The sequence below is a fragment of the Anopheles marshallii genome, chromosome 2 (assembly GCF_943734725.1).
Source record: "Anopheles marshallii chromosome 2, idAnoMarsDA_429_01, whole genome shotgun sequence".
Lineage (NCBI taxonomy): Eukaryota > Metazoa > Arthropoda > Insecta > Diptera > Culicidae > Anopheles > Anopheles marshallii.
The window spans coordinates 36,136,386-36,158,031 of record NC_071326.1 but is presented as its reverse complement, the minus strand read 5'-3'; the positions used below and the strand labels follow the sequence as shown (position 1 = coordinate 36,158,031).

The following is a 21,646-nucleotide window of genomic DNA, read 5'->3' as shown; positions in this document are numbered from 1 at the left end:
AATTGTAGTGAGCTCCGAAGTGAGAGGAAAAATTCCGCCAAAAGTCTCATTCGAACGAACGGTAAAGACAGAGGGCACACCAACACACATAGCGCCGATCGCTGTACGGATTCACACGAGCGTATGGGTGTGTGTGTGCGCGCGAGTCACGGCAGCAAAAGCGAGACGGCGAATCGTCGTGCGGATGGTCTGGAGCAGGTACGAACACGCATCGACGTTTAGTTACTGACGAGCGGGCACGAAGGTAGCCCGCGTTTTTCGTAGCAGCAGCAGGCGCGCGAGCGAACGAAAATCGAAAAAGGAACTGTAGTGAGAATTTTGTATCCTGTTTTGTTTTTTCTATAGCCTGTCATTCTTGCCAGTTTCGGTCGGTGTTGTTTCTGTTTTATTCTCTGTCTTCGCCTGTACGGTTTCTGGCACGGCACGATGAGTGTGTGAATTGTCCCTGTTTCCGGTTTTTTTTTCGGAACGGATTTAGTTGATTTTCCGGTGCTAGTTTTGAAACGATTCCCTGTAAAAGGCCATTACACAAGATCCTGATGCGTACAGCAGTGACACGGTACGAATTTCTTCGTGAAGCAGCTATGGATAGAACGACTCGTTAGATTACGAATTATTCTTCAGCACGATATAATAGATCCACCGGTGTTGTTGCCACTCGCGGTGGATCCCTCGATCCTTCATTGTGTCGTGTGGTGTGTAAAGTGAGATCGTTTGGCTATATCCAGTACCTTAAGTTTGCCGTCCTGTGGCTACTAAATCGGCTAGAATTATCAAAGGAAAGGTAACATAACCCAACCAATCCTGTTGCTGTTTGCTGAGTGCGTATTGCAAAACTTCCGGACAAAATGTACGACCTGGAGGACACGACCAGCGGATTCCACGACGCGCTGAGCAAATACGGTGTAAGTAAAACAAAAGAAATGCAAACCATAGCGTTTAGGCGAGAGGAGGACCTTTCACATTTTGCTGCACATCTTAGCGAACTGTTTGTAACTGAAATGGAATGAAAATATGGCCAATAATGCTTAAAAGCAATATGAACCCGGCAGATGCGTGTGTGTGTGTTTTTTTTGTTGTTGTGTCCATCGTGTTGAAAAGGCGCTTCGTAAACCCGTATGTGGTGCCATGTGCTCTGCCGTCAACGTTACCAAACATCTGCCTGCCTTTTAAACGTCAGGCCCCGCGAAAGTGTGCGGTGTGCTGTTTAATTGCTTGTGTAAGATTTTATTTTTTTTTACATTCTGCTGTGCTGCGAATTGTGACATGTATGGAGCGTGTTGTTTTTTTTTTCTTGCTTCCTTCTTTCTTTTCGCATCAAATGTCACTTGCTGTTAGTGAGGACAAAAACAAATGAGACAGCGTGAAAGAGAGAAAAGCGCCCCACACATCACTCACCCTCACGTCATGTTCGCAATTCGCAGTCGTGAGTCAAAACCCGCATACCGCCCTGAGTTTTGTTATCATCCGAACGCAAGGAAACGACAGGAAATGAGATGCGTATGCCGATTTGTTTCATCCCGCAAATTTGCTTGCATAAGGGGACACTACCTCCTCATCTGTTCGGTGGATCAAACCCCACTCCCCCTTCGCACGGCGGATGTTGGCGAGAGTGGATGAGAGTTGTGAGAAATCGTTGTTTAACCGGCGAATCGACTCACGCGGCACACACAGTTCAAGGCCAAAATGCCGGTTCTGCGTGAATCGAATGTTTTGCTATGTGTGTTTGTGCCTGTGTTTGCGTTTGTTTTTTTTTTGTATCGTTCGGGGGCACCGTGTTCTCTTTCGGTCCGGAGACGCACGTGGTTTCATGTAGAATTAGCACGAAATTACATGCAATGCGAACTCGTTACAGAGAACACAGCCACATTTCAATTCGCATCGGGTTTTGTGAGGTTTGTGAGGCATTGGGAGATGGGGGAAAACGAATTCTATTACCCACTCACATGATACCCAACAGATGTTGTATGGAGCACCACAAACGAAAAAAAAACATGTCTTTGAGGTTTTGCCTCCACGGAGTGTGGTGTGCACGGTCACAATACACAACTGCTGCACATTCCTACCAAGAGCTCGCTCAGTTTCGCGCGAAAATGTATCCAAGGAGGCGCAATGAAGGGAGAACCAGCAGAGAATGAAAGATAATCATCGCCGATGAATGCGTGCTCCCCAATTCCCTCCATCCGCTCCTTCCCTCCTACCCTTGCTCGCTTCTCTTTGTCTTTGGACAGAGGATCTTGGAATAACTTCTTCCTGTCCGTCTTCGCTTCTCCGTCCCGTACTGCTCCTTCCCCTATTCTTCCTTCCCTCCCCTAGTCGATACGCTGAAGGGGTGGTGGTTTTTTAAATTTGCCCATATGCCGCCTCCTGCCTTCATAGTCTCCCAAACATCATCGTAGCATGCGTGCGAAAAAGTCTCCGTCAGCCAGCCGGGGCAGAGCACGAAGAACGTCAAGATCATCACGTTAGTGTCGTGCTGCAAGGCACATGAGCGCGCGCCTTTTTTAATTCTACTGGTCCTCTCCGCAAGGCACTGGAGAGCAAGCAGTTGGGGCGGTAAGGTTTGTTTTTTTCTTTACTGGTTCGTCTAGAATTGGACCTGATCTGAGCTAAATTTAATCGATATTGATGTTGCTCTTTACAGGCAAGCACATGAACATATATCGCCTCAATGGAGAAGAAGAAGGACGGCGGTACCAAAGAATTTCTCGTCCCGGGCGGACAATCGTTGCGATTGTTCAGTTCCCGCGCTTTTTTTTTGTATCAGCTCCCGCGGGGGTCGACTTACCGATGGCCCTGAAACGATCGGAACCGCGTCGAGAATGATCAGAAAATGCACGAGACATGAATTCCCGCTCGTGAAGCCAAGGACATTGTGGCCTATTTCAGAGCATATTTGTATGAAAGTCGCTCCGCTGTCGATCGTTGGTTTGTGCCGTCTGGTGAAACTTCGCTTACAGAGCTGGCAGGCGAATATCGGAACCGACCAGGATACTGATTACTATTCCAAGGGTGTACTTAATTTGATACCCGCAGACCGGCAACTTCAATGTCGAATTCTCGTGGGTTTTCATTTCGAACGAGTCCCATGTATTGGTTGTGTATGAAAATCCCGCTTTTCCCTACTACTATTTCAACAACTTTTCGTAATTGAGCAAATTAGTAGTGTTATGCTTAATGATTTTTTGAATGATGAATGCTTAACGAATGAATGCAAAAGCGTCATTCATATGAATCTTTAACGAGGAATCATACGGATCAGAAATCGACACTCAAAATATTCATGAATCCTCAGAGTGAAATGTCAGTTGGTTCTTACTTTTGACAATTTAGGGGATCATGCAGGTCATGAATCTTGAATGGTTTATGAGTATTAGAGGATTCAAGAATCTTTGAAATAGCGATTCAAAAATTCATCAGATGTACCCAACACTACAAATTAATTTTTGGCGCGAAAAAAAAATCAGTTGTCTGATCACACATCAGTGTCGTTTATGCCAACCCATTTCGCTCGGTCGCTTTATTATCACCCCTTTTTTTGGTCACTAACCAAACAATCGCTGTGTATGTGTGCGTTTGTGTGAATATTTTAACGGACAAAAAGTAGGTCATCGGCATCGGTATTTCACGGGCAAAAACTACCACCATTGAAGATCCCTCCAAATTCAAAGGACATTTAAAAAAAATAGCTTAAAAGTCGATTGTGTTTGTACCCTGGAAAAAGCGCAAGACTTGTCCCGATCTCTTCCCATGAATGACGATCGCCGGGTAAAACTTGATTTTACGCACAGTCTGCACTTTTTTGTTGTTGCTACGTTTTGTCAACGCACATTCTTCTTTACGGTAGGGATTTTGCTGGTGAATATTACCCCAGGTACGAGAGTGAATACATCACTGTGTACCCTGTGTCCCGCCTGTTTCTACTTCTTGGTCTCCGTTTCATTCCCTTCGGAAATTCGGTCCAAACGAAACGAACACGACTCCATAAATGCATTAGACGTGTGCGTTGCTTTTCCGTTGTCCTCCGTAGCTATGTGCAGTGGAATGTGTTTATTTTGTTTTTAAATCTCTTTCCCAAGGCTACATCTCGCCTGTTGACGCGCAGGGGAAACATTAGAAAATCATTGCACTAAGGTCAGTTCCCGGGTGCGAAGGGCGTTGAAACCGGCAAATGTGTGGAAAGGACTCAAAAACGTTCCTTCGGTTGCGTTTTTAACGTTTGTTTTCTTTCCTCGTCCTTCTGGAGATCCTCGGCTGGGAGCGTTGGTTGTGGCCGCAGCAGGATGGAGGAAACTACGAATTAAGTGTAGGGGAAAGCAGGAGATAGCAAGAGCCACAACATAAGAAATTTTATGCTGTGTTTATCCGGGACTTTTCGTTTTTCCTTCGGAGCCATAAATCTTAACTTCGGGTGCCTTTCACGGAGATATCCCAATAGAAGATCAAGGTTTATGGTTCTCTATTATGCAGGAAACTATCGAAAGGAGGATCAGAACTTTATTGCAACCATCTCCGGAATGGGTTCCGGGGAATGGGACGGTGACGGTGCAATGAAAACGAATGTTTTCGAAGCCAATAAAACTATTTAGAATAATTTTGAGCACTTCACTAATTTATGCGCTCCAGAGTTGCGAATGCAGCGCAATGGAGATTTATTGATCGTGGTGACATTAACTCAATCTGTGTGCAGCATGTTTATTTTAAAGGGACAGCGCCAGGCGCCTTTCTTTCTTCTTGGTCCTTGTCCTTTTACAGCATCGGTGTCAGTTTCGTGCTGCTCAATATCTTCCCATGATTGCAGATTTTGAGTATGCAAATTAACATATGGAATTGGTGGTATAATGGGATCTTTTTTAATGTTGGAAATATTGATACGAACATCGCAGGCCAGGGTGAGATTTCCGCGTAAAATCATCCCCATCGAAAATCCCTGAACACGAACTCAACGTCGTTAATTTTAGTAAAGCTTAAAGTTATCATGTTCACGGTTCCGCCGATGGGGACCCCCATCATCTGTTCCGGCTTGCGGAGACTTGAAGACCTTTTCTTTACCACTTATTGCTGCCACCCACTGACCACGGAAGGAGCAGAACGCCGATCACACCGTGGAATCATTTTCTATATCTCGGGGAGGATCACCCAAACCATGGGATCAGAAGAACAAAAGGAGGCTCCACAAAGCTCCGCCACTGGTTCTAGTTCTCTTGTGCGCTCTTTGTTCGGATGGATCGTGTTCTTTTTTTGCTTTGCTAGACGGCTAGACGAACAAAATTCTTTGGTCACTATACAGGGAGCTAGTGGCGATGCGTATCTAGGAGTTGAATGAATGTGTTTTTCTATGTTTAGAGTATCTAATTATTTCCCGTAGTGGTTGATGGTGCGGTTTCCTTCTTGCGTTGCTTTCCTAATTTACATATTTTACACCATCCACTGATCCCCGGTGGACGGTGAATTTTCTACCTTTACTCCCATTATTCGCTATTTTTTAACAAAGCAATTGAGTGGAGTGGAGTTTTGGTTCAGTGCATGATCTTCCTAAGTTTTTTTTGCATTAGTTATTATATTTTTTGAAGAGTCATCAGTTTTCTTGTATGTTTTACATTATTTTGTAAACATTGAACCTGATGCTCCTGATGAAATACAATGTTTTCAGTTCTTTTTGCAAGAAAATATTAAAAAAGGCCTTGAATAATCACTGTTTACAGCAACCGTAGATTCGTTCTTTGTTCACCGGGAGAAACAACCTTCGGCAAGTACGATTGTTACTGCTCATTTCTTAGTACACATGCCGCTTTCAAGATCTCTCTCCTCCATTGAAGACAAAAGCTGATGAACCCCCTTAAAAAGCTCTGCAGGACGGAAAAGGCAACAAAAAGTTACCTTCTCGTTAGCGGCAAACACGAAGAAAAACCGGGCAGGCGAAAAACAACATTAAAAATGCTTCATGCCCGCACAGTGCCGAAACGCCCGCCAACACACACTGGAAGGAGGGGCTCACACAATACCACCACACTCTGCTGATGCGCTGATCATGATGCTGATGATCGCTGCGAACGCGCAACGAAGCGAAGCAGGAAGAGAAGCGGCACAGGCACATAAAAACACACCCCGCCGCGCATCTCTCGTACCCCGACGTGGGGTACACTGTCCCGCACCCGGCCGTTCCCGATCTGCCGTAACACTTTTCGGGGTCTCGCGGGTTCTTCTTCCCGTTTGCTTGCCACACGGGAATGACGACGACGATTCTGGACCCGGGTCCCGGGAATGAACAGGGGAAAGGGCAGGGGTAAGAAACAATCGGAGAAGGGTACACGACGATACACGCGGGCGAGTGAGATGGGTGGGTCATACTACGATGGTAGAATTTTATGCTTTCCGCCACAAACCCCGGGAAAAGGGCAAACGAAAGCCCAATAATGGACGAAGAGAAGGAAGATTGCATAGGGAGGAAAAAAGGGGAGGGAAAAGAGAGAGAGAGAGAGAGAGAGAGAGAAAGAGAGAGAAAACAGAATTGGTGGAGGGTTACCCCTGGCCTATTCTTTTCTGTCCCTTCACAACAAACGATGGGTTTTCTCCGTTCATGCCCTCCTATTCCCCAGCCGACGCTAAAGGTTCGTGTGAAATATTTTCCATCCAATTCTGCCTTTGCTTCTTCGCACAATGTTCTGCCTTTCCCCGGTGGCGGTCTCTTTGGCGCACGAAAGGAGAAGCTCTGCTCATCTCACACGCTGCTTTTGAAGCTAGTAGAATGCTAGTAGGTGTAGTACAGCAGTGGGCCACCACACCACACCCCCACAACACCGGGAAGAAGCTGACCCCCCCACGAGGGGGGGGGGGGGGGGGTTTTATGGGTGGAAGATGGCGGCGGCGAAACAATCATCCCCCTTTTGCGAGAAGAAACGATTTCAATGCCCAACTTTTCAACGAAGAAGGAAACCCGAGATTTCGGAACCGGTTTTCGGTTGGTGAGTAAGATCTGTTGAAGCTGTTCTCTGCTGAAGCACCCGTCAAGGTGCGGCAACGTGATTCGGGCTCGATTTTTGGACGATTCTCTTCGACTACCGTGTACGCTCTGGTTCTTGGCGATCGTTTCGAGCCCCAGCTTGAATAAATCTGCTGATTTCTCCTGCACAAGCCTTGCGGTGTTTCGGTTCGGTGTATGGTTTTGCGGTTGTTCTGTGGTTCCCTGTTGTTTGGGAAAATGATCTTCGATACCTTCCGTACCTTTCGTCCTGACCAACGAAAGGGAATTGTGTTGCAACGCTGCCGGGGAGGGTATTGCAGTGAAGATCATCCACTCCAGGCAGGCATCTGTGCGGTGTAACAATTAGTTGATCGATGGAACGTAACACACGCACACACACACACACTCACGGAAAAAAACACCCGGCCGAAACATTGACTAATTGCATCGGATGTTTTTTTTTTGTCGGAAGAATCGTTACCTGCAAATATGCTGCGCTCTGAAGTGCGATTATTGGCGCTTTTGCTTTCTTTGCTCGAATGGGCTTTTACTGGGTCGGTTTTTGAGGCCCATTTTTGTTTCGCAGCATCATGCACACAGTGCCGCTGTACGGTACCGGGTGGAAAAATAGCCCAAAAAAAGACACACACACTGTCTACCTTGGGTGTAATCCCTTTTTCACACCTTTCTGCTGTGTTGTGTGGCAGTGTTTGATGGTTTTATTGAGGCAATTTTTGTTTTTAACACGCAACATTATCATCAATGGGATGAGCTTTTCCCACCCGAGACAAAAGCGCTTATCTTACGTGTTTATCACCTTCTTTTTCAATTTATATTTTCATTGTTTTTTTCTTTATGTTGTTTATTACCTTTTATATTATGGTAGATCTCTTAAGATCGTTAAGATTTATTGTTTGGAGTTTTTTATTAGTAAAACTTGAGATGTATCGAACTTTGAAAGCAATTATTGGACCATTCTGTCCTTAGTTATTGCATACATTTAGGGGTTTATTAATTGTTAATAAATTGGTTTTAAGTACGCCTTAAACTGTTAGGTCTGAACCTCTTCCATATTTGTCTTCAACATGCGTTAAGTGTGTCTGATATACATGGTTTTCGAGATGATTTTTATTTTTATTTGTAAAAATAATATTTCATCATGAAATAATGTAAAATAACTAATATTTTATGCTTAGTTGTTTACGTTGAATAATTACTGCCCAGTATGGTAACAATTTCTTAGTTCCCAAGAAGTAATTAGAGCTGCTCAATAAAATAAAATATCTCCCCCAACTGCAAGTGACACTCAACGCTCTCGGAATGTTCATTGTACCACAAATTAAACGACTACCAACGTTATTAAAATCATGCCATTTAAAATTTTGCTTCCATACGGAATCAACTGATATCCTTCGGTGAGGTCCTCCACTCTTCTGGAAGTTGCAAACGTGAGCGAATTGTCTGCCCTGATGTCTCGCGCCTCAAAAAGAAAAGAGTTCATCTGCTACGAACTATCAGGCTGCCAGCACACGAGCACGACCGATGAAACATTTCACGCCAGCACTCTCCCGCCGGTCTCCAATATCTCGTCCTTACCCGCCAAACGAAATGGTACAGCGAAAGGAAAGGGCTTTCTCTCCGTGTTGTGTGCGCTTTTCGGGCTTACGCTGTGTTTGTTGCATTTCCTTACGGGGGGGAGTGCCTTTTTCCCGCGCATTTTCTGTATCCGGCAAAAGCCCATTGCATCGCACGGACGGTTTGTTGTGGGCGCAGGACGCGTCGTACCTGGAACATATGCCGGGTTTTTTTTTTTTGAATTTATTTACACTTCGAAGGTGTTCCGAGTGCGTGCGTTGGTTTCCTTCGCCTTTTACCCAACTAACTTTACGGGTGCAATCGGTCGCGAAGTGTAAACCCGGGCATTGCTAAACTGCATATTCATAGCCATCTCCACACCCCCTTATTGCCGAGTGGACCGTCGGGTGTTATTTCCGGTCCCCTATGGTCTCGTTCTAGCGCATTTTCACCCCTAGCCGCCGGTTGGTGTTTTTTGTTGTTGTTGTACAGCCGCTTAGGGCAGGTGAACACATTTTGGGGGTAACCACCGGGTTTCAGCAGGAAGCTGACAGAAACACATGCCACACACACACACACCCCAATCGGGGGCCTCCGTTTTTTAAATCAACCGGCGGACGGCATTATAAGGACGGCCGGTTTTTCGTTCCGCTTAGCGCAAGCAGGGCTAGGGAAATTGAAGTGAAAAAGGAGACGATAAAAAACACAAGGGGGACAAATGTCCACGTGCCGCATGCGCACTAAAATGTACCGGGTGTTTCACTAGCCTTTCGTTTTAGCTTGGTTCGAGTTGTGTGTGGAGTTGTTTTCGTTGTTGTTGTTGGTGTTATGCTCATTTGTGTGCGCTCCTTCTTGTTTCCAGTGAGTAACACCGCTCAGAGCATTCTAATTTGACCGGTGTGGGTGGGAAGGGTGAGGAATATCCTTGCCGCCTCTGTCTACTGACGAATGGTAGGACCCGTGTCACCTTCGACCGGGTAGGGAATCCAATCGTTTCTTATGTTCGCCTGGTATTTTCCGGAAGTGACACGAGAATTCCTTTCCGTTTCCGAAACGCCACAGACACACACACACTCGCACAATAGTGGGCACCTTTCGTGGGTAGGGGAGATGAGGGGCGGCCCGAACTGTCTCCGCTCGTAACCGGATTTAAATGTCCACAGATCTTGCACAACCCCGAACCGGCTCGAAGATGAACCGCCCCCGGGAAAAAAAGGTTCTGACGGAAGGGGGTGAAAGGGAGGAAGTTTCCGCTCTCCTGTGTGTGTGGCGAATTTTCATTCCGAGAGAACAAGCTCCTCAACAACAACAAATCGATCGATAAACGAGCAGCTCGGGATAGGATTTTCCACCTCCTCCACCTTCCTGTGTTTTTTGGGTTTCCTTCCTTCCCCCAAAACATCTTCCTGCATTCTAGCGCACATTTGTGTGTCCTCTGTGTGGGGGTTGTTGTATTGGAGTTTGCGCCCTGATCGCTGATCAAACTGGGCGCCAATTTCATGTTGCCACACGAGCCACAGGTAAGGAGGAGAATATGTGGGAGGGTGTGTGTGGAAGGGAGAAAAAGGAACGAACGAAAAGTTGGAAAGTCGGGGCACGAGAGAGGAAGGGCATTATTTTGAAAAAAATCATCAATTACTTTCGCTTTCAAAGGCGGGAAAAGTTAGTCGAGATGAGAAGACGCTTGGCGTCAAGAGTTTATGCTCGATAGATTTATTGGTGCGTCTTTTTTAATATCAATAATACCGATTGCAGATAATATTTGCAGCGAAAGCTTTATCTCAACCCCAATAGGTTGGAAAACATTCCCCCAAAAACACCCACTCTGTTCCATGTAAAAGTGCGGAGAGTTGAAATTGGATTTATTTTATAAATATCTCACCATTCGCTTCCTTGACATGAGAGGAGCTTGTGGAGCGCCTATTTGCTTCCAGGCAAGTGTGGAAACGATTTTCCCGCGTTCAATGGAAATGCTTCACCGCGGGAAATAGCAAATGGAACGGAAGGCACGCGCATGCGCCCACATTCCCATCTCGGTAGCAGCAACTAGCCGGTGAAAAATGTACATTGCCGGGTTTGCTGTGTTGTGCAGTGTCCTCCTTGTGTAGGGGTAGATGATGATAAAGGGGGGGGGGGGGGGGTTGGAAGGAAAGGGTTGGTCGCCGGTACGGTGATTCATTAGCAGACGGTTAGCTCTGGTCTCTCGCTTCAGTTGCACCAACTCCTGTGTGTCCCTATGTGTGTAAGTTTGGCAAGACAAGATGGAATTTGTCGTCCCGTCCGCTGTGTGATGTCCTGAAACGGAATGAAAAATGACTTGACACAGGAAAATGGTAGTGGAGGGAGCTTTGGATCGTGAACATCACAGACATGCAGACAGGGGATGGATAACTTTTTAAACTTCCAGAGGAAAATTCTTTTTAAGTAGAAAGGATTGATATAATTTAAATATACTGCAATAACAATTGTGGGGAAAGACTCTTCATTGTTATCATTGGAATCTGATTCAGACTCATGAATGTGTATGAATCTTTGTATTGAATCAATGAATCTGAATCTCTATTTCTAAGACTCTTGAAGGATTCATGAATCTTTTGAGAATCTTTTTTTTTGTTAATGACTCCTCACTCAAGATTCATATGAATGACTCTTCCCTAAAGATTCATTAGGCACAACACTAATTATCATGTTCGCTTGTATGGTTATTTAAAAACCGATCATTCTTTATGTTCGTTCAAAATTCAATCCATTTTCATATGTAATTTTCAAATTAATATCGTCATGCTCCCTGAAGCGCTTCAAAAAGGGCCAAAAAAGTAAACAAACACAAGGTGGTGGCTCCAAAAAAACAAAAAAACAAAAAGCACAACCTAATCACACGTTTCGCTTGTGAGCGAGAGAGCTCCTCGTGTGAACCACCGCTCGCGCGCCACACTTGATTGACTGCGACCGTACTTTTCCGCTGTTGGTTGTTCCCACCACCTGTGGGGATAGCCTTTTCGCCTTGAAATCTCGCCCAGAACAAGCCGAACGATTGAACGATTTTTTTTAAAAGTTTCCCACACCGAGGCTTTTCGCGCTCTCGTTTACCCGCCCATGTTCTGTGCTTGTTTCGCCGAACCAGGCTATAATTCTATTCTCACGCACGCCGGACACAATTTTCCATGCCCGGTTGTGGTTGTGGTGATCGCGCTTTCTCGCGATCCCTGCCAGAGTCCCTGCGCGCTCTGTGCCTGTTGTGCGCTTCGTGATAATGAGTGTGAAACAAAGGAATGACCTTCCTCTACAATGTTCAGACGGTATTTAACACATGTTTCGAACATCTTGTTCTTGTTTGCAAAGGGTAAGAAAGGTAACGAACCGTGATGCGAACCATTCTCTAGTAGTTTAAAAAGTTTCACAAAAATCTTTTACGCCCAAATCGTGTGCGATCATCGTGCAGAACTGCAGGAAAATTGTGTTGTAGCGAAGCGTAGTAAACACGCTTATTTAACATTCGATGTAAAGCGTACCAGGGGGAGGATCTATTTGCGTGTGGAATAAATCCCAACTACAAGCTGCTCTCTCGTGGAGAGTCACTCATAAGTGACTTGGAGGTGGAGTACTTGTCCGATCATCACAAGCAATACATTACTGATACTACCGAACGTGTTGTAATTAATCAACATGAGTGTGGTTCGCACACTAATCGATGGTTAGTTTTTTTTTTACGTTTTGCTGTTCCCAGAGGATATCTTTGGTTGGGTTGGGTAAGAGTGAAAACACAGGGGTAAGGTACGCGATCGTGTCAATGTGTTTTTGTTGTTGTTTCGTTACTTCACATATTCTTATGGATCGCGCTGAAGAGCAGCTGGTTTCGCACGTTGTGCACATGTTTCCGTCGGTGTTGTGTCCGCTGATGGGGTAGTTCTTCCGGCGCGTGCCCTTTTTGTGTTGCAGTGCAGGCAAACATCATACGCAGCCGCTGTGGATGATCGTGTTCCCGCCCGCTTGTAGCTAAAGCGAGGGGATAAAGGACGGAACAAACAAGCTGAAAATTCACTTGTCGTCATTGCAACCGAAAGCATCTGTCACATGGTGTGGCCCGTTCCCTTTTTTCACGGTGAGCTTTGAGCCTCAATTTCGACTTCCCTTTTCCAGCAGGCAGGTTCGAAAGCGCGGCCAGCAGGGTTGCTGCAAGGTTGAACATCGAGGGATCGTGTTATGATCGTAATCATGATCAAGAAAGAAGGATTCCGTTCAGGTTCGCTGATTAAGTTTGTGTGTTTTGGTGTGCAGTGGTGAAGTCCTTTAGCTTAAATATTTATGTTTACCTTGTAGAACAAATTACAATAAGGCTCTGCTAGTTGTTTATCACACTGTAGAGGATCGTGGATCGTGGAGGATTCAGAATCATAAATCTCTGCAAACGAATGAATGATTCTGGAACGACGAATCTGTAAAGATTCGATAATCTTCAAGGATTGCGTGAAAATTTTTATCCTTTGGCTGCTGCAATCATACGAACGTCGGTGTGTGCCGCTTCAGAGGATCGTTAATTTTTGTAGATTTTCCAGAGATTTTTCTGACTCTCTAAAGATTGATGAATCTATTGAGATTCTTCGGAGATTCATAAATATCTGGATATGATCGAGAGAATCGTGAATCTTCAAAATTTCGTAACGAACTGCGGATTCTTGAGTTTTTCGAAAACCAACTCTTCACAGAGACTTCACAGAAGAGGTTCTTACGAATGTTTCTCATCAAAAGATTCATTAAGCGGATGAACACTAGCTCAGCTTATAGTTTTAGCAACATCACACAGTACCGTGTAACAAAATCGCCCCTTGAACTCTTACCGATTGTTGTTTGGTTTAAGATTTAGAAACTTCAAAGATGTTTCTCTTCCAGCGGGGGGGGGGGGGGGAAACCTCTGCACAAAAACAACATCCATTTGTCGAGATGCAGGAAACAACATCCGCACTGTGGGAATGATGCGATTAGGGCTCACTTCCTCATCGTTTTCACGGGGGAAGAAAATTATTATTAGACGGATTTCCACTTGTAAAGTGTCTCTGGCTCTTTGGGGAGAGTGGTCCGGTGCGCCTTGGAGAGCGATCTTTGTTTGTGCCTGCCAGTCAGTAGCTTTTCGGATTCTATACTGCTGATTTTATGAATATACGTGAATATTATGTATTCTATTGCATAATGTAACCGATTTCGATGATGTTCATATTCCGATTGCGTCTCTTCGCCGGCATCTCGGTTGTTTTGCTTTGCTTGTACCGTTACTTTGTCGAAGAGCGAGAGAGCGAAAGTACGGAACCGCAGTCAGAATCGAAACCAACACATTGTGCAGTCAGCAGCGACAAATAAACATCAGCGCGCGCGCCGCGGGAGTAATGACCGCTCTTTTTTTGGCGCGCTTTTTCACTCGAACCATCAACCCCCCGGTTGCTGTTGTTGTTGGGGAGCTGGTTTCGGGTCGAGATTTTGATAGTGTGCTGGAGGACAGTGTACCCCGCCGCCCCACACACAGGGACAACATCTTCAGCGTGTGTGTTTGCGCGAGGAATCGTCATGTTCCTTACGCACGATTCTTCAAATAATTGGTCGTCGCAATGGTCTTTTCTTGTCTTACGATGCTGTGGCAGCTTGGTGTTGTGTGCTCGCAATCATCATCACTCATATACCGTCCCATCGCCCCATTCTCCAGCCCCCGCTCAGGAGGACAGGTGGTGTGTGTGTGGAGTTCACGAGAAAAGGAGCAGCAGGAGACAAATCAAACAAAAAAAAAAGCGCGCGCAAAATATGTTGATGTTGCAAGAAAGTTTTTATTACATATCTTTCTCCTTAATCCCCCCTCCCATGGTTGGGGGGGGTGGTAGGCGGAGAAGATAAACAACGGGTTGTTCTTGCGTAAGTATTGGTCGTTAACCCTCCGGTGGGGGGGAGTCTCTCGCAAAGGTTACAGGATGACGATTTTATGTTGTGGTGGAGGGCGAAGCATGTGCGGCACTGGATTTTTTGGCGCGAAACTTTCATGATGCTTCCTCGCAGAGGATGGCCGATTATGGAGCGAAAGTTTGGTGTTGGTGGTGGTGCACAAGTTTGAAACGGTTCAATAATACGTCCTACTTTACCTTATAAATTATAGCATTACTTTTTACTCACTCAGAGTGATTGTCATTTCGTACAATATTATGTCTCTTATGGAGAGATTATTTCGGGAAGTTCTAAGAGTCTCCAACAGAACTGGAAGAAGAAAAATCTTAACGAATGATGATGCAATGTTTCACAACAGTACGGAAAGTATGTAGTCCTGGAAACATTTCAACCCAATCGTAAATGATCTGATAATTTGAAGGTAATTTTTACAATTTGTTATAAACATTTAAACGTGAACGATGGAATCACACATACCTACGTGTTAACTTCACTATCAACACAACGGTACGTCGTCTCCGGGCGGTATTTCCGCAGTGAACGAATCGTGCGTTCCCTCCTATCGACTGACGGAATTCTGAGTCACTTTCATTAGATTTGCTAATGTAAGGCACAGGAAGATTCGCATGTCGCGCATCCGCCCGAAATGAAACTTGATAGTGTGCGGTTTCCCCGCTTTATCGCTCAATCTCTGGACTGTGTTATGGAACACCTCCATCCGGAGAGTGAAGTTCCCGCAACTTCGTTGGAACATTCGTTGGAAAATGCTGATTAGCGACATCCAGCCGCCGACAACCGATTGTTGTACCATCATCAACGGAGTCTCTCCGGGCAGGATGTTTTGACTTGTTGTGTCATGTTTCACCCACCACGCGGACTCACGGCACACAATCGTTGCTCGCACATCCTTTTCGGTACATTCGCTAGGCATACGTTCAAAATCTTTCCTATCGATACGCTTCACGGCACAAATCGACTTCCGCAGGATAGATAAACGCATTCATTCTTCGTTTGACAGACGGTTTTCGCGCCAAAACTTCAATCGCGCTGCTCTCTCATGCTCCGTTATCATCTTCGTCTTGGTCGGTTTGGTTGGTTATTATTGTGTTGTGTCTGTCAACATTTATTCGATCCGGTTGAACGGAAGAACGGAAGGGGAGAGAAGGTGGTTGTCGCTTGCCCTCTTCTCACTGTATGTCCACCCACCCCCCGCCCACAACGGGGTGCGCACCCCACCGTTTGTCATCTGAAGATTGCGCGCGGATTTTTGCTTGTTGGTGTTGCATCTGTGTCATATGTGTGTGTTATCGGATCGTGATTTTATTGTTTGTTGCTGACTACCAGCGAACGGGATGAAATTTAAATCACAACGGAAAACACTCAACTGCTAAGCGAATGATTTGATTTCGACTGCGCGCTCCACCGATGGGTTTGGTTTGTGTGGTGAAATTTCGCGCGCACTAAAGGCTTGTTGGTGTGTGGTGTAAGTCTCATGCGGTGTAGCTTTGTATGTTGAACGCTCATCTTAGAGGGCAGCGAACTAAACCCACCACATCTTACCCACCGAACCCCCTTAGCAACGTTCTTGGAAACCGCAAACTCTATTCCAACACATCGAACGGAGTAGACCGGGAGATGCAGATATCCAGCCCACCCACTCGCAACCCCTCCACACACACACACTGCGCAGGGTAGTAGAATGAAACTCTCCCCTTTCAAGCACGTTTCACCCCTACAGTGTCGGGGTGCGTGCGTGCGTATATGTACCTTGGTTTTTGGTCCAACATTAGTTCGTTCCCCCATTATATAGCTTCGTGGTGTTCCTTTATCCCCGCGCAGCCAAAGCAGCTCCAGAACGTTGTGCGGGTGGAGGGGAAGGGGAGGTGGTTTGTGAAAAGAGGAGAAACGACGACGAAGAGGAGGAACGACACAACACAACAAAAACGCCACCACCACCCCACATGTTTATGCGAACGAGCGAGCGAGAGTTGTACGGCGGCATCAAACACGGCTAAAAAGAGCGCACCAGTGTTCAGCGTGCTCGGGCACAACTTTTGACGCGACTGTACTTTCCTGCGTGTGCTGTGTGGCTTTCTCTCCCTTCTGCTCGAACGCGCTCCGGCTGCGGTGCTGTTCAGCGGGCCCGCTGAATGATGTATTTCGTTGCTGTGTTCCCCTCGCCGTTTGTATGTGTGTGCGGCGCGCGTAGCATTGTAGTTTTTTCTTCTCTGTTGGGTTTTGCGTTTGTTTGTGTCCCCCGTCGGATGCGGCGCAGCCGGCCGGCTTCAACGTTTTTATGTTGCACCGCACACATCTGTGCGGGATAGATGGCGGGCGCGTTTTGTCTCGCTTATTACGATCCCAGGCGCGGTTGCTATCTCGCTCGCACGATTATGTTGCTTAGCTCCTTAGTGATGGGTTTTCTCGCTCGGTAAAAGAAGAATAGCAGAAGGGTCCCTTTTTTGTGCGGGTATGTGCCGAGAGGATCCCTTTTTTTTCCCTGCGTTCCCTCGCCTCTTGCCCCATTCGCCGACCTGTAGAGCCGTGCCCCTGCTGTGTGTTTTCCTGCTTCATCTAGAATTTCCGTGCGTAGCGAAATACGCCACAAAGCAGAGAGAACGCAAATGTGTGGGTAAGGGTTTATTGAAAGGGGGTCTTCATGTGGCTCTGGTATACGGAGGGTTATTCGATTTTCCCTAATTCTTCCCGCTGGCTTTTACTGTATGCATATGTGTGTGTGTGTGTGTGTGTGTGTTTAAAAGTGTCTAGAAGTGAGGGAAAAAATTATCCATCATCTATCCTATTCCACTGTTTGTGGTGGTACATTCATCCCTTCGCATACGTTCGTTACACCGCCCAGGCACAGGGTGGTGCAGTTCAGGCTTTTTGAAATGAAAACATTTCCCTCTCTGTTGTTACGCTTTTACAGCGATCCCTTTTGAATCGACTGTACTTTTTTCCCGAGCTGCTCTGCCTTCTTTGTTTGCTGTCGTCGCTTGTGTACAGCGGCCGTATGCAACAGCTCAACCCTTGCTGTATACACCGTGACACCACCGGGGAAGACAAGATTGCAGTCTAGGGTTGCTTCGAAGCCTGTGAGAAAGTTGACTCACATCGTGTCCCTCAGTATGCCATGCAATGCATGTCGTTTGCAGTAGTTGCTATGGTGTTTCATCTCTGGTGAAGAAAACCGCACGCATATCATATCAGAATGTTGTATGATATCCTTACAATGGTTGGATGCAAGTTTTGCCTTTTTTTATAATAATAAAGATGGTTGCGGATATAGATGAGAATTTATCTGATTGACTTTTACAATAGACAACTTTTAATCGATCTCATTTGCTAATAATTATATCCTTGTTTTCTTTTTTAGACCTCAATGTCCTCGATGTCGGACCTGTACATCACCGATTCGATGCAGGATATGCTCGACATCGACATCAAATCGGAGGTGACGACCGTGGTGGGCGGTGTGAATGAGTTCGTTTCACTGATGAACTACGATCTGCCCTCGCTCGAGCTTGACTCCAACTCCCTCGATGGGGACAGCTTCTTCAGCAGCACGCTCGGTATGGCGAGCAACGATCTCTATCCGGAGGTGGGAACCTGCGCCAATCCGAACTACGTGATGCCCGTACTGTCCTCGGTATCGTTCCCGAACGGGAGCCTTCTGTCCGGTGCGTCCGCATCCGCCCCGACGATCAATGCCCTGGTCGCTGCCCAGTCGCTGCTCAAGTCACCGAAACAGAACATTAACCTCAACACGACCGTGCACGGTACGGCCGGGTCCAATCCGACACTGCCCAGCCCCAAGGAACGAAAAAGCCATCTTACGTTTTCGCCCAACACGATCAAGGTGTCCACGGTGCAGGAATCGAAGAAGATCTCCAACCTGGCACAGATCACACGTGTCGGGACTGGTGGTACCATCTCCTGCACGTCCCTTGCCGCGTCGACTCCGGTCGACAGCGTGCGCAAAGATCTGTCTTCACAGATGACGATCAAGGAGGAAACGATCATTGTACGGAATGGGGTGGTAAAGAGCGCTAGCGATCACTTCGTCACAAGCGGCAGTAATGTAACGATCGGTGAAACGACCGTTGTACATCGGACGACTTCCACCGGTTCACCGGGGCTTGGAGTGGGACTGGGCAAGGGTAACACCGTCAAGCTGGCTCATGGCATCGGAGCACTGACGTTCGCCAACAGTGTACCGTACAAGAACATCAAGAGCGTACAGAAGGTTAGCAACGGCATTGGGTTGAACAGTGGCGCGTCCAGCCCGAAAACCTTCAACCGTAGCATGATCATAGAACAGGCGGGTGGTAAACCGGGTGGCATCGTCACCGTAACGCACGGCGGCTCCCCAACGACAATGATCGCCCGACAGATGCAGCGAGCGATGACACCGACCGGGCCGAAACAGAAACCGATCAAGGCGGTTGGTTCGCACGGAGGCGAAAGCGAATTCCCCAAACCGGCCTATTCATACTCGTGTCTGATCGCGATGGCACTGAAAAACTCTCGCTCCGGTTCGCTACCGGTGTCGGAAATTTACAGCTTCATGTGTGAACACTTCCCGTACTTCAAGACGGCACCGACCGGCTGGAAGAACTCCGTCCGGCACAATCTGTCGCTGAACAAGTGCTTCGAAAAGATCGAAAAGCCAGCGATGAACGGAGGCCAGCGGAAGGGTTGCCTGTGGGCGATGAACCCGGCCAAGATTTTGAAGATGGACGAGGAGGTGCAGAAATGGTCCCGGAAGGATCCGCTCGCTATCCGGCGGGCAATGGTACATCCCGAACATCTGGAAGCACTCGAGCGGGGCGAGATGAAGCACGGTTCGACCGGTGACGATGATCTGGACGTGGAGGAAGATCTCGAAAGCGACGGAGGACCGTCCGATGTGGACGCGGAAGAGGTGGACGAAGAGGTCGTGGATCCGGAGGAGGAGGACGATGAGGAGGAGGAAGAAGAGGATGATGTGGAGCTGATCGAGCCACAGCACGAAACGATCGATGTCGATGCGGAAAGCTTCATCATCAATACGCCGGAATCGTTGATCGACGGGGACGAGGACGGTGGCGATCCGGTTGATTTTGAGCTGGAGGTAAGAACGGCCAAGCACTCATAGGGATAAAACAAAGACTAACGCAATTGTTTATCTTTCTTTTAGGTTCCCGACTTTTATGAAAATATTAATGTAGATTCTAAGGACAGTACGCTCGCGCTAGAGTTCACGCAGCAGGATCTTCTATCGCTGGAAGATGAAGATGAATCGCTTTACATTAATCAACTACAGCAGCAACAGCAGCAGCAGCAGACGCGGCTCGGTGCAGTAAGTGTACCGCAGCAGCAACATCAGCTCCAGCAAACGCAACTCGTAAACCACCATCACCGTCAGCAGATACAGCAGCCACCGATGAAACGGGCAAGGCTCGACATTAACTACACCATATCGCCCTCCTCGAATGGAACTGCCAGCCTGGTGAATGTCATTTCCACCCGCCAACCAACGGTAGTGCACGGTAGCGGCAACAACTCGGTCACCGTGACACCCGTCAACGGTGGTAACGGGGTGATGAGCTTTCAGCAACACTTTCAACAGCAGCAACTAAGGCAACAGCAACAACACCAGCAAGGAACGATCCGGCGGAAAGTACCGATCATCACACGGTTGGCTTAAGCCACAAGCATACGCATACTTACTGACCATTAGACGGTAGCTTTCGATCTGGTTGATGCTGCTGCCACAATGCGGGTAAGTTGCACTCAACCTTCCATATTTGTGTTGGTGGTGTGTGTGGTTCGGTATTGCAATAGGCCGAAACGATGTCTTTAATTTAACTCGCTAGCGTTAAGTAAGCAAGGTGAATATATAATACGGCCGCCACGTAGAAAACGATCAAACTTGGAAGAAGCTAATGTACAGCCGAATGGTATTGCATTACACACGTGTGCGCCGTCCCACTTAGTGTGATCATCCATTCATTATCGTTCGCGCGTTATTTGGTACAATCGTACAGCAAAAACCTGTACAACAACAACAACAAAAAAACTTGTACAGTAGTAGTAATAGATAGGGTCTAAGAAAAAAAAAAGGAACAAACAATACAAACAATCAGCATCAGTTTAACTTTTTGCTTTACACAGAACCTCGGTGGTGTGTGGGTGAAGCGATCATTCGTTGTTAAAAGAGAACAAAACACAAAAACAAATTCACTGCCAGCAAAGAGAGGGGCACACTCGCATGCCAACCAATCCGTAGAGGTGTCGTTCCACAGTAAAACACCACAATAACCCTAAAAGAAAAACAATATACCGATCTCTTCTAACAGTTGCCGTTTGGCCAGCGTAGGGTGGGTTGATACAAGCAATAGAGAAAGCAATCCACAACACACAACATAGCAGGAGCAAAAAATCATTATTGTGATTGCAAATGGAAGCTTGGTTAATAATGTAGTAGCAACGAAAGGGAAAACAAAACGTACCATAACATTCGATTACTGCAGTTTCGTTCTGGACCGTTTGTCGTTCAGAACCAGGTGACACTAATCGGTTTGCTAATACGCCCGTAGGTGCTACGTAAGGACAGGAATGTCTTCGAGAGGAGACGATCATAAACACAAAACTCGATACCAACCGTATACCTGATCAAGTACGTACAATCGCGCTTCTTGTGCATACTAATATGAACCCAGTCAAGCCCAGGTCCCCACACGCTTTTCGTTTCGTTCTGTTTGTTATATTTAGGGATTCGCAAGGATAAGAAGAAGAACACAGGGCACAAAACGGGGGCACACAAAATGTTCCTCGTTTCGTTCCTGTGTAACATATGTGTACGTCTAGATGCAAAATTGCCAGAACAGTATTTACCAAACACGGACGACGAGAACAACGATGGGGGGGGGGGGGGGGGGGGGGGTGTTGCCGTGGATGGGAGGGAGATGATATTTGGGATGAGATTTTTCAATTCAATTTTTCGAGTTTGATACTTCTGATGAGAGGGTGTTTTTTTTGCTATTTTACTTGTTATATGGTGTACCACCTCATCCAACGATCAAACTCGATCGCGCACCACGAAGCAGAAGTGTTTCTGTGGGTGAAGTTAAGCATTGTTTGAAAAATTGGAATGGAAAATCAATCAAATGAAACAATATGGTACAAGTATGTGAAGAG

The 21,646-nt window shown here is 46.7% G+C and overlaps 1 protein-coding gene across 1 annotated transcript; it reads left to right on the top strand.

Annotated features, from left to right (window-relative positions):
• The first annotated feature begins 848 nt into the window (after positions 1-848).
• Positions 849-20,153, top strand: LOC128707645 (uncharacterized). The gene is made up of 3 exons (XM_053802604.1): positions 849-905; positions 17,841-19,577; positions 19,644-20,153. The coding sequence occupies exons 1-3, from the start codon at positions 849-851 to the stop codon at positions 20,151-20,153; spliced, it is 2,304 nt and encodes a 767-aa protein (XP_053658579.1).
• Positions 20,154-21,646: the final 1,493 nt, after the last annotated feature.

What these genes read in the sequence shown, in the direction of transcription:
- LOC128707645 (XM_053802604.1), top strand. Translation starts at nt 849, where the DNA reads ATGTACGACCTGGAGGACACGACCAGCGGATTCCACGACGCGCTGAGC. An exon ending in ACGCGCTGAGCAAATACGGT is followed by an intron (nt 906 to 17,840) that starts GTAAGTAAAACA and finishes TTTCTTTTTTAG; the next exon opens with ACCTCAATGTCCTCGATGTC. An exon ending in CGGTTGATTTTGAGCTGGAG is followed by an intron (nt 19,578 to 19,643) that starts GTAAGAACGGCC and finishes TCTTTCTTTTAG; the next exon opens with GTTCCCGACTTTTATGAAAA.